The sequence below is a fragment of the Rhodnius prolixus genome, unplaced genomic scaffold (assembly GCF_049639745.1).
Source record: "Rhodnius prolixus isolate KJV_2025 unplaced genomic scaffold, Rpr scaffold_17, whole genome shotgun sequence".
Classification (NCBI taxonomy): domain Eukaryota; kingdom Metazoa; phylum Arthropoda; class Insecta; order Hemiptera; family Reduviidae; genus Rhodnius; species Rhodnius prolixus.
In genome coordinates this window covers 961,449-981,698 of record NW_027411626.1, presented here as the reverse complement: position 1 = coordinate 981,698, position 20,250 = coordinate 961,449, and the positions used below count along the sequence as shown (strand labels likewise).

The following is a 20,250-nucleotide window of genomic DNA, read 5'->3' as shown; positions in this document are numbered from 1 at the left end:
GACAATTTTTTTCTCTTTTTCTATAAAAGATAAAATTCCCAAATTTTCTTTAAAATATAGAGCAAACCCTCCTTTATAACTGAAATTTTTTTGCAACCACCCAGACCTAATAGATTTCGAGAAAAAAGTTGCCGAAAATGAGCAAAAACGGCATTTTCAGAAATTGTTGTTGTTCTTCTTCTTCTTCTTCTTGTTGTTGTTGTTGTTGTTGTTGTTGTTGTTGTTACCTTTTTTGTAAACTACGTAGCGCCTAAACGCGTGAACCGATTTTCATGAATGAGGTGTCATTCGATTCGGAATTTTATGTAGATGTGCCTTTTGGGGGTCTCGACGCTGTACACCGAATGGGAGAGGAGTTAGCCCCCTTTATGTAAGGCCCCCTTCAAAATTATTATTACTAATTACTCTGTAAATCTTAGCCCGATTTTGATAAAATTTGGTAGGATGATGGGGTTAGGGCTCCCCTATGTAACATTAAAGCGACGATCTGCTCTTACACTAGTTAAGGGGAAGTATAGCAATCGTTTCAAATTATCGACACGTGAACTGATTTTCATGAATGAAGTGTCATTCGAATCGAAATTTTGTACAGATTTGCACTTTAAAAGTCTCGTCGCTATGCCTCATATGGAGGGGAGTTTGCCCCACCCAAGTAAGGCCGTTTCTAAAACTATTATTACCAATATTTCTATAACGCTTTGTCCGATTTTGATAAAATTTAGCACGAAGAAGTGATTAAAGCTCCTCTACATGGCTGTGAAGTGCCATCATGCTCTTACACCTACTAAGAGGAAGTACTGCAATCGTTAAAATTATCAATGGGTGAACCTATTTACATTAATGAATTGTCGTTCGATTCAAAATCTTTGCCTCTTTGCCTTTTAGGGAGAAGTACTGTAATCGCCCGTTTATTTTTCTTACACCTCTTAAAAGGAAGGTCTGAAATCGCAGTTTAAATTTGCTTTTTACGTACAAATACCTTCCTATTTTATATAAAAAGGCTTTCTCAAAAAAATTGTTGTTGAGGATGGTTTGGGGACCGCAACTATAATCATTCTTTAAAAAGATCTCTCCAGTGGTAGTTACGGTTCCTACTTAACACCTTATCAGGTTATAATGATAGAATTGCTTATTCCAAATTTAAAAAAAACAGTAAAGCAGATATGTAACTTAGCAAAATAGACAAAAATGAAAATCTATCCAAAAGGTACAAAAATCTCCTTAACAAAAACTTACAGTTTAAAAAGTTAAGTATAAGGGTTGATTAAACGCCAAAAGGTACACAAATCAGCATGTACCCAACATTTCATTCAAGCTTAGTTGATATAATTTAAGTAATTTTGCTGCATTAACTTTTCCTTCACATTTTTTAGAATTTATTAGATGTCACAGACCCTTATGCTGGCCATTTTCATCTACAAAATATTTGTTCAAGTAGCACTGTAGATTGACTTTAATATCTATTAATCTATAATAATCAAACTATTAATTACAGGTTAAAAAGAAAACGTTATAAAAAATAAAAAAAATTACGAGGCTACAAAATTTAAAAACTTTTTTAAAAAATTGCTTACACCAACATACATCAATGATTTCGATTATTTTATTTTTAAATAAAAATCGTCGGTTTAAGTTCATTCTTCGATTAAAGTAATTGTTATTGTATGAAGTAGTCAAACGTTTATAATAATAGGTAATAATTATCTGGCTCTATCGCAAATAATATAGTTTTCTTCAATCACACTCTCAATGTAGCTGTTCTTCTCACAATGTTATATATATGTTATGTAATATAAAATAAATAAGTATTGCATACTTTTAGGACAGCTAATTATTCCAGTATTTTACTATAAGTAAAATTAAATTACAATTGAGAAATTAATAATTGTTGTTGAATAATCTACTTGTTATTAACTGTGTGTTATTTGTGCTCACGAATATTTCGGTAAGACGAATTCAAGTCTGAAATATTGTTTTAAATCCTCCGTGATTCAAATTTAAACAGTAGCCGACTCTAACTTTGTCTTTTTCTACTTTAACATGCATGTATAAGATGTGACAACTTCAGAATAAAGGGCATATTAAAGATAAATCAGAAGAATAATTTGGAATAGAGTTAAAATAAAGTACCTATTTAAAAACGAAGATATAATATACATTTTATCATAATTATAACCAAATAATATTATGAACGAACTGGCCAGCATAAGGGTCTGTGACATCTAATAAATTCTAAAAAATGTGAAGGAAAAGTTAATGCAGCAAAATTACTTAAATTATATCAACTAAGCTTGAATGAAATGTTGGGTACATGCTGATTTGTGTACCTTTTGGCGTTTAATCAACCCTTATACTTAACTTTTTAAACTGTAAGTTTTTGTTAAGGAGATAAGTATTAGGTTTACCAGAAGAATGAAGAAGAATTTAGTGCAATACCGTTTGTTTGGTCGCAGAATCAGCCTGCTTCGCGGAGGCCATAAAACACTAGGCGGAGTGTTGTTGTTACTGTTGTCGGAGTGACGGTGGTAACAACAACTCGAGCATCAAAGTATTGTGGTGGCAAAACGTCCGGGTGAACAACCGTCCCAGACCGGAGCAGTGAACTCTGTGTGACCGAGAGGAGAGTTCTATCTCCACCGCATCGGCAAGCTCCCACTAAGCTCTGGTAGTGGAAGATGTAGAAGAAGAAATGCACTGTGAAGACACCTCCTGCAACTCGAACACATACAGAGCGAGAGAGAGAGAGAGAGAGGGAGCTTCTTCTCTACACAGGAAATTGAGACTATACAGGCTCCATTTCCGGTGTACTTTTGTGGACAAAGAACGTGGTGAAAAAAAGTGGAATTGACTTGTTTCCCTGTAGAGTGGAATTCGTGAATTACTTCTTCGTATTTAGGATAGTGCTGCACGAGACCGAGACGAGGCGAGACTTTATGCAGTCTCGATCTCGGTCTCGTCGAGATATCTCGGTCTCGGTCTCGGTTTTTTGAATTTTTGTTTAAGTATTAAAAGCGGTTTGCTATTAATAATCTTTTCAAAAAATGTTATTATTTTCTAATAATTATTTTAATTTATATATTGGTAATGAAAATGTGTGTAAAAGAAGACAACTACTTACACTTCAATGCATCATATATTACTATTACTGTTATATATCTTTATATAATTTCAAAAAGATGTTAAAAACGCGCCAAATGAAAGACCCAAATAACATATCTGCCTGCTATAACAAGTCGATTCGTGAAATAAAAAATACACCTCCCAACAAACTTCCCGCTCCATTAGTTATGGCTGTTGGTGAAGATAAAGAATCTGATGATTCATCTTTTGACGACGACGACGACTGCATCAATATTTTTGCACCATTTGCTCAAAAATCAGCAAATATCACCGAAGCATGGAAGACAGAAATAATTAATTACACCAAATTAGACCAGTAGACGTTGACATTTTAGAATGGTGGAAAACACTGGAGAATTCCTTCAAAAATTTGTCTAGAATGGCGAAAGATATTTTTAGTATCTGTGCAACTTCAGTGCCATCGGAAAGATTATTTTCGCAAGCTGCGATGATAATGACCAATAGAAGATCTTCTCTAACTTCTGACTCAGTAAAAGCTCTTTTATTTATCAATGCTTGGGCAAAGTGTATCTTAAAAACGAAAATTTGTGGCAATATTTTTTAGGTGATAGTCTTTTTTTTCCAATTCACGAATTCCAAAATTCTAAAATATAATTCAAATAATATCAAAGTTCAAAGTATTAGATTATTAATAGTGAAATTTATGAAATTGAATGAATGAATGATATGAATAGTGAAATTTAGTGAATTTATGTAAAAATTATGTAATTCGAAGGGGGCCGTGGCAGCCGAGCGGTGCGAGACCTGCGAAGCTAATATGTATTGTGGTACTGGGTTCGATTCCCGGTCTTAGGCCTTGGATTTTATTTAATGGTTAATATGAGCAATTTACAGTAAAGTATGTTTGCTAGTCGCCTCCGTCCGCGACACCTAATTGGTAGTTGGACGTAAAGCCCCGCCTGAAAAAATAGGCGATTACTTTACTTTCCTTACTTTACTTATGTAATTCGAAGTCAAATAGATGTAGTAATATTGAACATATATAATAAAATCGTATCTTTTAATAATTAATTCAATACCCGTAATGATTATTTATTAATAAAGAACACAATTTTATAATTTTGTAGCTAAAAATTAATATTTGAAAAACCGAGACGAGACCGAGATTTCTCGACGAGATATATATCATGTCTCGATCTCGGTCTCGGTCTCGGTTGATATATGTTGGTATTTTTTTTAGTTTTTTGCGTTTTGAAAGAAAATGCTCGTTTTAAAGTTCCTCCCTAGCATGAAAATTTGAAAAGTGCTAAAAAATGCTGCGTGACATCATAGCTACGCCAGAACAACCCCCTACTAAAATTCAAAAATATTTTCTTCAAGTAAAATATCCAACCAAAATTAATCAAGTCTAAAAGTATAAGATCGGCCCAATGCCGATGAAAAAAAGCCTTTGAGAAAAAGTCATAGCATATTTTCGCACTTCCAGCGGCGCCTAATGTCCCTCACCAAATCGGTTTATCCGGTTCAAACAAAAAAACGTTTAAAAAAAAAGTGGGTGGAGCATATAACTCCGGTCACCCTGTATAGCTGAATGTATAAGATTAAAATTTATCAATTTATAAGAAATAATTTAAACTTTCCTTTAAACCGCCATTTTTTCTTATGTTGAAGAAAGAGTGAGATTTGTTGCTAAAATCAAATCAAGCGGAAGTACATCTACTACAATTTATTATCGGAGGGAGGTGGGGTTAGAATAGTTTCCTTTTAGTATAATGCACGGTTACGAACTGTCTAATGTTTGGATGAATTAAATATGACTCAAATGTTAAGAATTTGGAGAAAATTCGTGAATTAGATCTACGAGGGTCGTTTGAAAAGTCAGAGAGATAGCACCACTGGCGCGTATCGAGGTTATGTTTAGTTAGTAGCATCTCTTGGAAGAACACACACCAAGTTTCAGCCAGATCGGTCTATCTCTTTGTGTTTCGCATTCGTTTGAATCGAGGAAGTCGAGTGATTTTCAAATAATGGACGAAAAAGAATTTCGTGTGTTGATTAAACACTACTTTATGAAAGGCAAAACGCCTCAGGAGACTAAAGAGAAGCTTGATACAACATTGTGGTGACTCTGCACCTTCGATTAGAACAGTTTATAAGTGGTTTCAAAATTTTCGGAGTGGCCATATGGGCACAAGTGACGTTGAACGTTCTGGACGCCCTGTTGAGGTTACTACTCCAGAAATCATTGATAAAATCCATGATACGGTGATGGATGACAGAAGAGTGGAAGGTGCGTGAGATTGCTAGTGCTGTGGGCATCTCGAATGAACGGGTACATAGTATTTTGCATCAACATTTGGACATGACAAAGCTATCCGCAAGATGGGTGCCGCAATAGCTCACGCTTGACCAAAAACGAAATCGAGTGAAGTGTTGCAAGGACGGTTTGCAGCTGTTCCAGAAGAATCCGCAGGACTTTAAGCATCGTTTCGTCACTGTGGATGAAACATGGATACATCACAACACTCCTGAGACCACAGAACAATCTAAACAATGGGTTACCGATGGGGAATCTGCGCCAAAAAAGGCGAAGATCGTTCCTTTGGCCGGAAAGATTATGGCGACTGTCTTTTGGGATTCGCAAGGAATAAACCTCATTGACTATCTGGAAAAGGGTAAAACTATTACAGGTGCATATTATTCATCGTTATTGGACCGTTTGAAAACCGAGCTGCAAGAAAAACGCCCACGATTGGCCCACAAAAAAGTCCTTTTCCATCACGACAACGCACCAGCTGACACCTCAGCAGTTGTGGTCGCAAAATTAATGGAAATAGGGTTCCAACTCGTTTCACATCCCCCCCTATTCTCCAGACTTGGCTCCCTCGGACCACTATTTGTTCCCCAATATGAAGAAATGGCCGGCGGGAAAAAGATTTTATTCAAACGAGGAGGTGATTGCAGAAACGAATGGCTATTTTTCAGACTTGGACAAATGCTATTATTCGGAAGGGATCAACAAACTAGAGCAGCGTTGGACGAAGTGTATAAGCCTAAAAGGAGACTATGTTGAAAAATAAAAAAGGTTTACCCCAAAAAATTAAGTAGTTTTTATTTTTGCACGGACTTTTCAAACGACCCTCGTACTGTCACTCAGAGATGCACGAAATGGTTTCACCCTAAATATGCTAAATAATGATTTTTATTGGGCTCAAAAAAAAAGAGTACGTGATTGTGTCTGTCAGAGAAGAGAGAGCTCTCTCTCGCTCTCTCAGAGCTTGAAAAGTTTGTTTGACCTAATTATGTCACTTGTGATATTGTAGTCACATTTTCAATGTGTTTTTATCAGCATCACTCGATGAAGTTTAGGAAATGGAGTTGGTGGGATGTTATTATTTTATTTATTGAGAGAGAGTGAAAAAAAAAGATGATATTGACTTCTTTCTTTTTTTATTGGCTGGTAGCGTTTTTGTCCCGGAAGGAAATGCAAAGTGGGAAGGGCGATAGAACTATAACAGTCGTAACTTGCATTGTTTGAATGTCATTAAAAAACAAAAAGACGAAATAATTAGCTGACGTAATATTTTGTCACGCAATTTTACGTTTCTTTTTCTTTTACTTCCTGTTATTTGGGTTGCGTTCAAATTTTCTGTATAGAATTTCTTCCGGAAGTAATCATTTTTATCCCAGCAGCTTCAAAGTACCTTGTCTTATCACAAGTGTATTGTATCCATACAAGTCGCCGAGAAAATAAGGGATATTTTTGTAAAGGGATTGAAGACTCTGCCACCCAAGGGGAACTTTTTTTTTGCTTCCTTTAATCATGAGAATAATCCTCCATTCTGTCTCAGGTCTTTTTCCTTAGATCTTTCTTAGAAGGTCTTCTTGTTAATTAAAAATTTGCTCAAGATCATTACATTTCCTTCACTGAATATCACTAAACTTAAATTCATTTGATTCCAGGCTGGCCCTTATTTGGTCATTGGCCATCACTAGGGATTGTAAGGGTAATCGTTATCCTCCTAGAAAAGCAGAATTGGTTGGATTTCGTCCATTTGCAGAACACTTTTTCAGCATCCAGATAACTTTTATGGTACCTTAAAAAGCAGGATTGGTTGGATTTGGTCCATTTGCAGAACAGCTTTTCAGCATCCAGATAACTTTTTTTTTCTTTTTTTTTAAAAAAAAACATTGATTAAACATTTATGAGCCTGAAGATGATAGCAAATTTAATCGAATATTTTGTGTGCGTTGACTAAGAATTAGTCAAAAGAAATTTTGTCTAAATTTTGAGCCGTTTGACATAATTTAACGCTAGATTTTTTTCTATTTACGATACATTACCCAACAAAGAAAAGGTCAGTTGTTTTTGACAGAATGTCATTCGAAAACTGTTATTAACAACTTCGCCCCAACCAATTGTACGTAGTTGTTATTAATTTTCTGTTCGGTGTTATATGTTTTAGCTACACATTCCTGTCCGTAAAAAACTACTATTTAATAGCCTACCATTTTGTAAGTTGTAAAATCCAATAGGTAGGTACCGTTGGAGTTACTAGATAGTAAATAAAGGCTTTATAGCAATTAGTGTTTGTTTTAATGCAATGAAACAACCAATGAGTCGTAAACATTAAATATTACTGCAGAATGTTAATTTTAATTAACTTAGATCTATATTTCCTCTTATGTATATTGGTAACTGGAAGCATGATAACAGTAAAAAGATTTTTGAACTCAAAATTTAAAAACTGAGCGCTTATTTTATTAGTATTTATTTATTTATTATTCATATACACAACCAGTCCAGCATTCTACAATGAATTCATTGAATTCTGATCAATAGGAAGAAATATACAGGCAACTATTCTCTACAATTGGGTAAAGAAATCATTGAATTCAGATGTATACAAAGAGATATATAAACGATTGAAATTTGAACGCTTTCAAAACCTCCAAAATTTAACCTTCTATAACCCATTAACTATTATGATTAAAACATAACGATTTATACCAGCTGTAGAGCTAACTATTCTCTACAATTGGATAAAGAAATCATTGAGTTCTAATGAATAGAAAGAGTGATATAAACGATTGAAATTTGAACGCTTTTCAAAACCTCCAAAATATAACCTTCTATAACCCATTAACTATTATGATTAAAACATAACGATTTATACCAGCTGTAGAGCTAACTATTCTCTACAATTGGGTAAAGAAATCATTGAATTCAGATGTATAGAAACAGAGATAAAAACGATTGAAATTTGAACGCTTTCAAAACCTCCAAAATTTAACCTTCTATGTCTGATTAACTATTATGATTAAAACATAACGATTTATACCAGCTGTAGAGCTAACTATTCTCTACAATTGGATAAAGAAATCATTGAGTTCTAATGAATAGAAAGAGTGATATAAACGATTGAAATTTGAACGCTTTCAAAACCTCCAAAATTTAACCTTCTATAACCCATTAACTATTATGATTAAAACATAACGATTTATACCAGCTGTAGAGCTAACTATTCTCTACAATTGGATAAAGAAATCATTGAGTTCTAATGAATAGAAAGAGTGATATAAACGATTGAAATTTGAACGCTTTCAAAACCTCCAAAATTTAACCTTCTATAACCCATTAACTATTATGATTAAAACATAACGATTTATACCAGCTGTAGAGCTAACTATTCTCTACAATTGGATAAAGAATGCATTGAGTTCTAATGAATAGAAAGAGTGATATAAACGATTGAAATTTGAACGCTTTCAAAACCTCCAAAATTTAACCTTCTATAACCCATTAACTATTATGATTAAAACATAACGATTTATACCAGCTGTAGAGCTAACTATTCTCTACAATTGGATAAAGAAATCATTGAGTTCTAATGAATAGAAAGAGTGATATAAACGATTGAAATTTGAACGCTTTTCAAAACCTCCAAAATATAATCTTCTATAACTCATTAACTATTATGATTAATACATAACTATTTATACCAGCTGTAGAGCTAACTATTCTCTACAATTGGATAAAGAAATCATTGAGTTCTAATGAATAGAAAGAGTGATATAAACGATTGAAATTTGAACGCTTTCAAAACCTCCAAAATTTAACCTTCTATAACCCATTAACTATTATGATTAAAACATAACTATTTATACCAGCTGTAGAGCTAACTATTCTCTACAATTGGATAAAGAAATCATTGAGTTCTAATGAATAGAAAGAGTGATATAAACGATTGAAATTTGAACGCTTTTCAAAACCTCCAAAATATAATCTTCTATAACTCATTAACTATTATGATTAATACATAACTATTTATACCAGCTGTAGAGCTAACTATTCTCTACAATTGGGTAAAGAAATCATTGAATTCAGATGTGTAGAAAGAGAGATATAAACGATTGAAATTTGAACGCTTTCAAAACCTCCAAAATATAATCTTCTATAACCCATTAACTATTATGATTAATACATAACTATTTATACCAGCTGTAGAGCTAACTATTCTCTACAAATGGATAAAGAAATCATTGAGTTCTAATGACTAGAAAGAGTGATATAAATGATTGAAATTTGAACGCTTTCAAAACCTCCAAAATTTAACCTTCTATAACCCATTAACTATTATGATTAAAACATAACGATTTATACCAGCTGTAGAGCTAACTATTCTCTACAATTGGATAAAGAAATCATTGAGTTCTAATGAATAGAAAGAGTGATATAAACGATTGAAATTTGAACGCTTTCAAAACCTCCAAAATTTAACCTTCTATAACCCATTAACTATTATGATTAAAACATAACTATTTATACCAGCTGTAGAGCTAACTATTCTCTACAATTGGATAAAGAAATCATTGAGTTCTAATGAATAGAAAGAGTGATATAAACGATTGAAATTTGAACGCTTTTCAAAACCTCCAAAATATAATCTTCTATAACTCATTAACTATTATGATTAATACATAACTATTTATACCAGCTGTAGAGCTAACTATTCTCTACAATTGGGTAAAGAAATCATTGAATTCAGATGTATAGAAAGAGTGATATAAACGATTGAAATTTGAACGCTTTCAAAACCTCCAAAATTTAACCTTCTATGTCTGATTAACTATTATGATTAAAACATAACTATTTATACCAGCTGTAGAGCTAACTATTCTCTACAATTGGGTAAAGAAATCATTGAATTCAGATGTGTAGAAAGAGAGATATAAACGATTGAAATTTGAACGCTTTCAAAACCTCCAAAATATAATCTTCTATAACCCATTAACTATTATGATTAATACATAACTATTTATACCAGCTGTAGAGCTAACTATTCTCTACAATTGGGTAAAGAAATCATTGAATTCAGATGTGTAGAAAGAGAGATAAAAACGATTGAAATTTGAATGCTTTCAAAACCTCCAAAATATAATCTTCTATAACTCATTAACTATTATGATTAATACATAACTTTTTATACCAGCAGTAGAGCTAACTATTCTCTACAATTGGGTAAAGAAATCATTGAATTCAGATGTGTAGAAAGAGAGATAAAAACGATTGAAATTTGAACGCTTTCAAAACCTCCAAAATATAATATTCTATAACTCATTAACTATTATGATTAAAACATAACGATTTATATCAGTTATACAGCTAACTATTCTCTACAATTAGGTAAAGAAATCATTGAATTCAGATGTATAGAAAGAGAGATATAAACGATTGAAATTTGAACGCTTTCAAAACCTCCAAAATTTAACCTTCTTTAACTCATTAACTATTATGATTAAAACATAACGATTTATATCAGCTGTACAGCTTACTATTCTCTACAATTGGGTAAAGAAATCATTGAATTCAGATTATGGATTATGGTCTGGGGCTGTATGGGTGCAAAGGGAGTTGGTGCCTTAAATATTATAAGTGGTACTATGGACCAATATATGTATATTGATATACTTAAAAGTAATTTGCTTCAAAGTGCCAATAAATTGGGTCTGGAACGTTCATTTATCTTCCAGCAAGATAATCACCCAAAACACACGGCCCTAAGAACAAAGGAATGGCTCTTGTATAATGCACCTAGGCATCTGAAAACACCTCCCCAGTCCCCAGACCTTAATCCCATAGAACATTTATGGGATGAAATGAATAAGGGTGTAAAAAAACAAAGAAGACTTGAAAAATGCTTTAGTGGAAGAATGGGAAAGAATTCCAGCAGAAGTAACAAACAATCTGGTTGGATCAATGAAAAAACGATTATTGGAAGTAATAAGAAATAAAGGAGGTCCAACGAGCTTCTAATAGCTAAAAAAAATTATGCATAAAATACTAACATAAGTATGTTATTATTATTTATAATGTTATCACTGTTTCCAGACTTATTTTGTCTGTCTTTTTGTTGCCAACGTTTGTTATTAACTATTGCTAACGGCCATTATTGTTATACTTCGTTAAAATACCAGATTAATGTTTGTTGTGTAAGATAAGAATAGTTTCATTATTACAAATTACTCATTATATTCAGGAAGAGCATAAATATAAAAATTTGGTAAGTGTTTTCAGACTTTTTTTACCCAGTGTATAAACACGACACACCTATTAGAAGAAGTCTTTCCCGGTGTTAGCCCCAGCCATACTGTACATGTACAAACTTGACCCGACCTTGCGCATTCATCTTTACCCCCTTCTGCGCATCTTTCCTTTCTTCTGCTTTCTTCCACTGCTACTCCCTTATCACTCCTACTCCTTTCTTATTCTTCCAAGTCCCGCCGCCACCATCTTGTGACCCCAATTCATTGTTGCTCCTTATACACACACACACGCACAGAGAGAGTGAGAGAGAGAGAGAGAGGGAGCGAGAGAGTTCCTGCTTTGTATATTGCCTCTAAAGTTTCTATATCTTACTTTAAATATATGTTACTTTACTTTCATTCGGTGTCCTATCTTCTTCTTCTTCTTTTTATATCTTCTAGAATAATCTACCGGCCCACATGCGCTTATTTATATGATACCGTACTTAAGTTCTGTTAGCCGTTTTTTCCTCCCTAACCTTATTCTCGTCTAATCATTTATGTTTACTATACTACTCCTTTTACAAGCTTATTTAATGGTTTTATTCTTTATCACCATTCTATATTTACAAGTATAAAAGAAAGTATTATCTAAATTGCATTAACTGATTTATAGTTTTTTTTTTTTGTTTTTTGGAGGGGGCAGGAGGTTCTCTGAAATCTCTCTTTTTCAGACTAAGGGGACCTCCAAAAAAACGTGTTTTACTAGACAGAAATATAATTACGATAAATTTGACACATTTCGGAGTACTGCAGTTTAGCAGCAATGAAAGAGAAGAAGGAGTTAATGTAAACTTCAACTCTGTTGAATGTTTTCTTAACAGACAGTTTCTTTTTTCTTTTCAATCGTTAACAAGTAGGTCACAATGCTACCCTCGAACCCGCATCCTGTTTGGGTCTAAGACTGACCTAAATCTCCGAGTTAAATAGAACGTCTTGTTTATTCTACTTTGCGATTTTACTACTGTGTAATGTTCCATGCAGAAAAATTGAATAATTTATTCTACTTGTTGTGTCTATTAAATGTAGAACTTATTCAAGTTTACAAGTTATATATATATCACTGGAAATGTGGTAAAGTAAAGTCCAAGGCGCTGGCTAATATCTTGGATTTTATATTGTAACACATTTGTAAGTAAAGTAAAGTAAGTGCCTATTTTTACAAACCGGCTTTACTTCCAACTACTAAATTAGGTGTCGTGGTCGGAGGCGACTAGCTAACATACTTTACTATAAATTTCTCATAATAAACATTAAATACAATCCAAGGCTTAGACCAGGGAATCGAACCCACTAAACCAACAATACATCTTAGCATTGCGGGTCTAGCCTATAACCGCCAAACATACTTTACTATAAATTTCTCATATTAAACATTAAATACAATCCAAGGCTTAGACCAGGGAATCGAACCCACTAAACCAATAATACATCTTAACATTGCGGGTCTAGCCTATAACCGCCAAACATACTTTACTATAAATTTCTCATATTAAACATTAAATACAATCCAAGGCTTAGATCAGGGAATCGAACCCACTAAACCAACAATACATCTTAGCATTGCGGGTCTAATCTATAACCGCTCGGCTATCGTGGCGCCTAACACTAGTTCATGTTGTATCCTGTGAGCGGTTTCGCACTTTTATCCATCATCCGAGGTGGATTAACCAGTTTTGTGTAGAGAATTCGATTTCACTTATGTTACTGCCTTACACTTCTCATTGTGGCACCCAAACATAAGTGAAGTGGAAATCTTCACACCAAACTTTAATCTTTCACACTGATGGTGGATGAAGGTCCGAAACCCTGTCAGAGTTACAAGATAAACTTGTTTACTACGACGGATAAAGTCAACGATGTTATTATCTCACATGTTTTTGATACTGAATTATTCATCTGCAGATTGTGTTTTTTTTTTTGTTTTTTTTAAACTAGTGGGTGGAAGGATATTACTTGTAATCAAGAGATCCTTGTATTCCATCATTAATCTGTCATATATTCCATCATCATTGATGATTATAAACTTATCGAGTTTATCTTAAACATTCTCGTGTGCATAGTTTTTTCTCTCTGAAGAACTCAGTAATCTTGTATGTTCGTCTGGAGGGCTGTGGTTCTGTATTGCGTGATATGCGTCGTATCCCGCATTAGGGATGTAGGGCTATGGTCAGTATTACGTAATAGTTCGCACTAGGGATGTAGGGCTATGTTCAGTATTACGTAATAGTTCGCACTAGGGATGTAGGGCTATGGTCAGTATTACGTAATAGTCCGCTCTAGGGATGTAGGGCTATGTTCAGTATTACGTAATAGTTCGCTCTAGGGATGTGGGGCTATGGTCAGTATTACGTAATAGTTCGCACTAGGGATGTGGGGCTTCTGGTACGGCTTATGGCTAGGCGCACTCGTGCTTTAGACAAGGCAAAGATAGTCTTTTTGTTCACTGATTCATCAAACCAAAGGAAATAAACATTATTACCAATTGTAATCAATTTCTTTTTATTAGTTTCAATTCCAAGGTTTCAAGATTAAGTCATCTTGAAGACTATGGATTATTTTTTACAGTAACAGATAATAATTATTACATTAAGTTGTTGACATAGACAAAAAATGTTAACAAAAATTATTTATCTTGTACTTTAGAACAATTTTGATTTGTTTAAACAGCCATAATATTGCTATAAAAGCAAATCAAGATCAAGATTAAAAACCCTTCACTACATATTGTGTGGTTTCTAAGACGATTATCATGATTCACTATGGAAATATAAGATTACTTGAGCGTTACCTGAAGAGGTTGGCCATTTATTGATGATTTCATTAAATAATACGTCAAAACTTTTTTTGATGATGTAAATTTTATTAAAGATTTCGTAATTGTTTTCAAATTTTTCTTAATATCTTTGAAAAGTAATAAGTTCCAAGTTGTTGTGAAATTACCAAGAATAATTTGAGGAAATTATATTAAATTAAGCCAAAAAAAAAAGCTTTAATGAAGAGAGAAAGGATTACCTCAGTGGATTAGAGTTTAATTTCCGGTTTTTGAACGAGAGAACACTGTCTGAAGACCGGCAGGGCACTTAAAATAGCTCTAGGCGCTTATGACCTTAATTGTTGACGCCCCTAAAGGGGAAATAAAAATGGCGCTTGCTCATGTCAAGCATCCAACCACCTCAAAGTATCTGTGGTTTAATGTTCCTAAGGATTAGGTGTTATTTTTTTTTTAATTCCGGAATTTGAGGATCCGGGTATTAGTGTAGTGATTAAGATCTGTGGATCCAACTACCAATTTGAAGCTCATCCTTTACTATAAACAATTTTTTAGTAACAAATAAAAAGTAATCATACGCGGCATTCGAACTTGGGGATCTCCCACTTACAAAGCCACGCTCATGACCGCACTATACTTACTTTTTATTCATTCCGCCCTCGTCCACGACCATAGATACTAGTGAATGTTCAGCTCCTGATTCCAAAAAAAATAAATAAATTTATATAATTTTAAAAGCTGTTAAGAGGTCTTTTGAGCTTCCTAAATCAGAGAAAGTAATATAAGACTTTTAACTGACTATCTCAAATAATTTAAATAAGAAATAACATTAAATATAACTGAAGATGAGAACTATCAGCAAATCAAAGTAAAAACTCCTCCTTATCTACTGTCTCGTATCTTGTAAATAAAAGATTATTGGTGGAGAGGTGAACTGAGGACAGTTTCAATAAAAATCTTTAGTATTAGTGCTTGTGTTGGGTTGTTGAAATGTTCTTTTTTAATTAATAAAATCTTTTAAGTGATCATAGCCGATAGTGTTCTTTGCAATACACACGTCTGAATGGTGATATTTAACAATATGTTGTTACCGGGTGGCGGAGGACTAAGGATGTTGTCTTACTTGCAGGGCAGCGAGAATGCCGGCGGTACAGCAGCAGGTGAACGTCGAGTCACATCCACCAGGAGTCGAGGTAGCGATGAACCTCATATCGGCAAATACCGCCTACTCAAGACTATTGGTAAAGGAAATTTTGCCAAAGTCAAGCTCGCTAAACATGTTCCTACCGGCAAAGAGGTAAGTGGTTAGGTTAATCTCTATTACATCATTTTATTATAATTATTTAGGCAGAAATTTGTATAGGGGGTGGTGGTGCAGGATTATGGGCAAGTAGAAAATAGAAGGGGGAGCTAGGAAGTGGACTAATCCACTTTTTTTTGGGGGGGGGGATCTTAGGCGCCGTTGCAGATGTTCCAACAAACCAAGAAGTAAAGTGATGCCTATTTTTTCAGGCATGCTTAACGTCCAACTACCAAATTAGCTGAGGTGGACGGAGGCGACTAACAAACATACTTCACTATAAATTTCTCATATTAACCATTAAATAAAATCTAAGGCCTAGACCAGGGGGAATCGAACCACTAAACCAACAATACATCTTAGCATTGCGGGTCTAGCCTATAAACCGCTCGGCTATCGTAGCGCCTTTCCAACAAACAATACCTCTACCAAGCAATTTGGGACGAATAAATCCTAGTTTTTAGGGGTTGTAAATTCCACCCTTCAATAGGGATTTCAGATGAAAGAAAGCTCAGCAAGGATTTGACTCAGGATCTAACAGGAGCAACTTCTTGTCATCCAAGTTGTCTTCCTTGTCCAAGCACTTTCTTGGTTCAAGGCAATCACCATGCTCGCAATTCTATCATCTCCTCATTTTCGTCTTTCTCCACGTATACGCCATCTTCTCCATTTCCATTTTCAAGGGCAAAATCTCGTAGCCAGCATTGTTTACAGCCACTAATATAACCTTGTTCAAGTCTTTGTTACCTCCCACTGGAGGTAATCTTATCAATATAAGAAGCCAGGCTCCATTTTCCCTAACAGGAGATCGTCTTTTTTGAGTATATTTGCGTACTCAACATTAATCCTGACTTCCGCTGTAACACACACTTAAATTTTAAGTTGCTTATTGTCAATGTGCTTCTGTTTTTATTCCCGTTTCCTTATTTATTATCCTTGAATAAACGATATCTTAATTTGAAAACACCCATAATTATTGCGTAACTGTTATTTAACGTTTTTGTCCAGTTTATATAATGCTTTAAAAAAACGAACTTGTTTAGCCAAGTGCGTGAGTTAAGTGCAATTTAGGTTTTTTGATTTCTAGTTTTTTTTTTTTTTTTTTAATTTTAAAAGCTTTGCCTCTGAAATAATTATTGTTATTATGACGACATTTCTTGATAATTATGACGTAGGCAAGAATTTTTTTTTTTTTTTACAGCGTTTTATGTTGTGCAGGCCCCATTTAAATGGGTTCAAGGCCAGCCCAGAATACTTTACTACAAATTTCTCATATTAACCATTAAATAAAATCCAAGGCCTAGAGACCAGGGAATCGAATCCACTAAACCAACAATACATCTTAGCATTGCGGGTCTATCCTATATCCGCCTAATATACTTACTATAAAATTTCTTTTATTAACCATTAAATAAAATCCTATGATATCGTTTGACTAGGAATAGGTTGAGTTGGCCACTACGTTTTTGGAGTCCTTCAGCGCTGGTTTCCATGGTGTATCACCATAGATAGTATAGCAACTGTTTCTCTTGATTTCATGCTGACCCACGACAAATGACCTATTGACCCTTAGTATGAGAATGTCATGTTCACCCAAAGCATTAAATTATCATTTCCTGAGACTCCTACATTGTTCCTGTTTTCATTTCAATCTCTATACTCACCCTTGATGAAATTTTGATGGTCAATGAACCACCTCATCCACCCTAAAAGATCCGTAAGACTTCCAGGGGAGCTACAGAAATTTTGGCAGGTTCTCATATCAGTTTGAAGGAACTCGATAATATCTTTGATCTGAACAGAGATTTTTGGACCCGTTGAATTTTTTTTTGGGGGGGGACAGGTCCGGTTAGTTCGCACTACCTTTTAAAATAAATAAATAGAAATCGTCTTATATCAGTGAAAACCAGATGTTTAGCGCTGTTAATTGGCAATTAAAAAAAGGCAGTGCAAATTTTTGTGGCGTGTTTGGCAGAGATAAAAGTAATAGGTAGAGGATTATTTCCGGCCGAATCTCCGTGTCTGTTTACCACAGGATGTAGTCAGACAAACATGATCGATATTAAGTCCTATTGCTTGGTTTTCCCTACTGTTTTTCCAAGTTAATGTTGTAGGAGTCAAAACTGGTTATAGTCAAAAGGAAACACTACTTCCTCTTACTCGTTACTAACAGGAAGTCAGTGCAATCGTGACGAATATCCTACATTGAGTTTTGGCCGGAAGTTTAATAATAACAAGATTATGTACGCCATGAATTCTACTGTTTTTTTTCTCCCCCTCCATCACAACACAATAAAAGTTATTCCTGTATTGTTTGAAGTATGGAAATTTTGAAGAATTCTCCAAGTAACTACCACTTCCTGTTTAGAAAAGCGTCCTTATTCCAATTTTCGCGGGGAAACTGGTTCAAATGAAAACTTTACCTACTATATTAATGCCCAAAAAGTGCCATCAAGTTTTGGGGAAAAAGCACAGGAGCCAATTTCCAGGAAAACGAAAAATTGAATCAGTAAAGTGTCACTTCCGGTGGGCTGGTTTCCTCCCTCTCTTTGAGCTTAGTGTGAGGTCCAGTAGTGGCGCCCTAATCAGATTTCCTGTTTTGAATTCCGTTCCTTAATTTATGCACAACTACCTTTCACGTCACAGGTAAGGAACTTTTTCTATTGGAACACAGGGAATCTCAAAGACGAATATTATAGGTGTAAACCAGGAAATCGTAAATGTATGAAATGATTGCAGTACTTTCTCTTAGTACAGTAAGAGAAAGTAGAAATTGTTGAGAAAACTTTAAAAAAACAATTTTTTTTATAAATATTAGTTAGAAAAAAGCTAAGTGGTTTTAATACAATATTTGCAAACTGCAGTCTGCATGGACTGACAAAGTGAGTCTAATTTGCATAACTACTAATTAAATTAAAAAGTGCATATTAATTTTTTTTTTTTTATTGTAAATAATTTGTTTTATTAATCTTTAAAGTAGTTAGAAGTGTTCTCTTCAAAAAATACAATGTATTCTTAAAAATAATTTTTTATCACGCCAATTGTGTGTGCTATCTATCTGTCGACTCATTTCCCTGGAACACGTGTGCAGCTGTCCAACAAAATGTATCGCATCAGCATTAAATATAAATACATAAATGATTAGAAGAAAATGAAGCTGCTGTGTGGTCATGCATTGCGCACTGAACTCTTCATGACTTCCTCCTCTCTCTTGGTGAGCACAGTATTGTGATTGTGTCCAATTTTCTGGATTTGCATGCCACCGGAAGTACATGTTAAGGAAAGCCGGAACACGCAGGAAAATGAATGTTTACGCGAGCGTAGTCTTATTAACAGATTATCATCCCAAAATAGGGAAAGTCAGGGCTGGTTAGTTTAAAACTCTTAAATGTTTGATTTTGATACCAGCCTAGTTTTCGAACCCATTCAGTTCGAAAGGCACTTCTGATGTTTCCTTTTTCGAAGCGTTGCATTGCTTTGTACCGCATCTTGATTCTTAGTGCGAAGCAACGGTGGCACGAAACAAGTCGTTCTGGATAACTCATTATATAAATAGAATGTTAATTACACCAAAAAGAAGGGAAAGTCCTGTAAATTTTCGCAACCTTAATTATACCACGAAGTGGTCGATATTCCTCCGTGGAAAAACTGACTACCATTGAAATGTCAATACGAGAACTTAATTCTGGAATGATTCAGTACGACAGAACGGTCGTAATTTTGTTCCAGAATTACATGGAAGGTCTCTCTCAATGTCATAAACCTCAAACGGAACTCGCCTCTGATATTATTATTTCTCTCTCTCTCTCTCTCTTTTTTTTGTTTCGATCTGCTTAAGGCAGTAAGTTAATCAATTCACCATTCAAGGCCTTCAGATAGATTACTGAGGCGGGGATATTGGGGGGGACTGTGTGATTGGATACAATCATTCTGGACCACAAGAAGAAAACACAGGAACACAATCAGTGTGCGTGCGCAAATTCAAGGTTTTTCTTTTGCCTTCCCGCCAAATTGATTCCATTTGGTCCATTAAAAATGTTGCAAAACAATTTTAACATCATTTCCGTGATAGACTTTTAATTGGAAATATTAAATGGGAAAGTCGATTGTGAACACTCTCCGCAGTTTACGTAAATAAATTTTTCTGCAACTTATAATTTTTACTAAATATATTATACTATCCATACATAATACTTAGAGTGACAAGAAGAAAACCCTAAAAACATTCACTTTGCCCAAAAAAATTAGCCTTAATCGAATTTGCCAGCACAAAATGTACCCAAATTAATGCGCACCCTAATTAACTACAGGTTTAGGAGTCGTTTTCGAGAGGGAAAAACTCATAAATATAAAAACCTTTATTATTTTGGAGTAAATACAAACTATATGAATTTTTGTTTAAAATATTTCCTAACATTTTCTCAAATATTTCAGTGAGATCAGAAATAAATTTTTAAAGTGCAATTTGTAACCTTTGACTTCCTTATTTTAAGAGAATCTACTTTAAAAA

At 34.2% G+C, this 20,250-nt stretch overlaps 1 protein-coding gene across 33 annotated transcripts in view; it reads left to right on the top strand.

The window, feature by feature from the left end:
• LOC141459667 (serine/threonine-protein kinase MARK2-like) overlaps positions 1–20,250 on the top strand; it is a 280,726-nt gene that overhangs the window by 199,967 nt on the left and 60,509 nt on the right. For all 33 annotated transcript variants that reach the window (XM_074138998.1, XM_074139004.1, XM_074138997.1 and 30 more), the window contains one exon: positions 15,570–15,737. In XM_074138998.1, the coding sequence (XP_073995099.1) occupies positions 15,570–15,737 (168 nt within the window). The remainder of the gene's footprint in view (positions 1–15,569; positions 15,738–20,250) is intronic.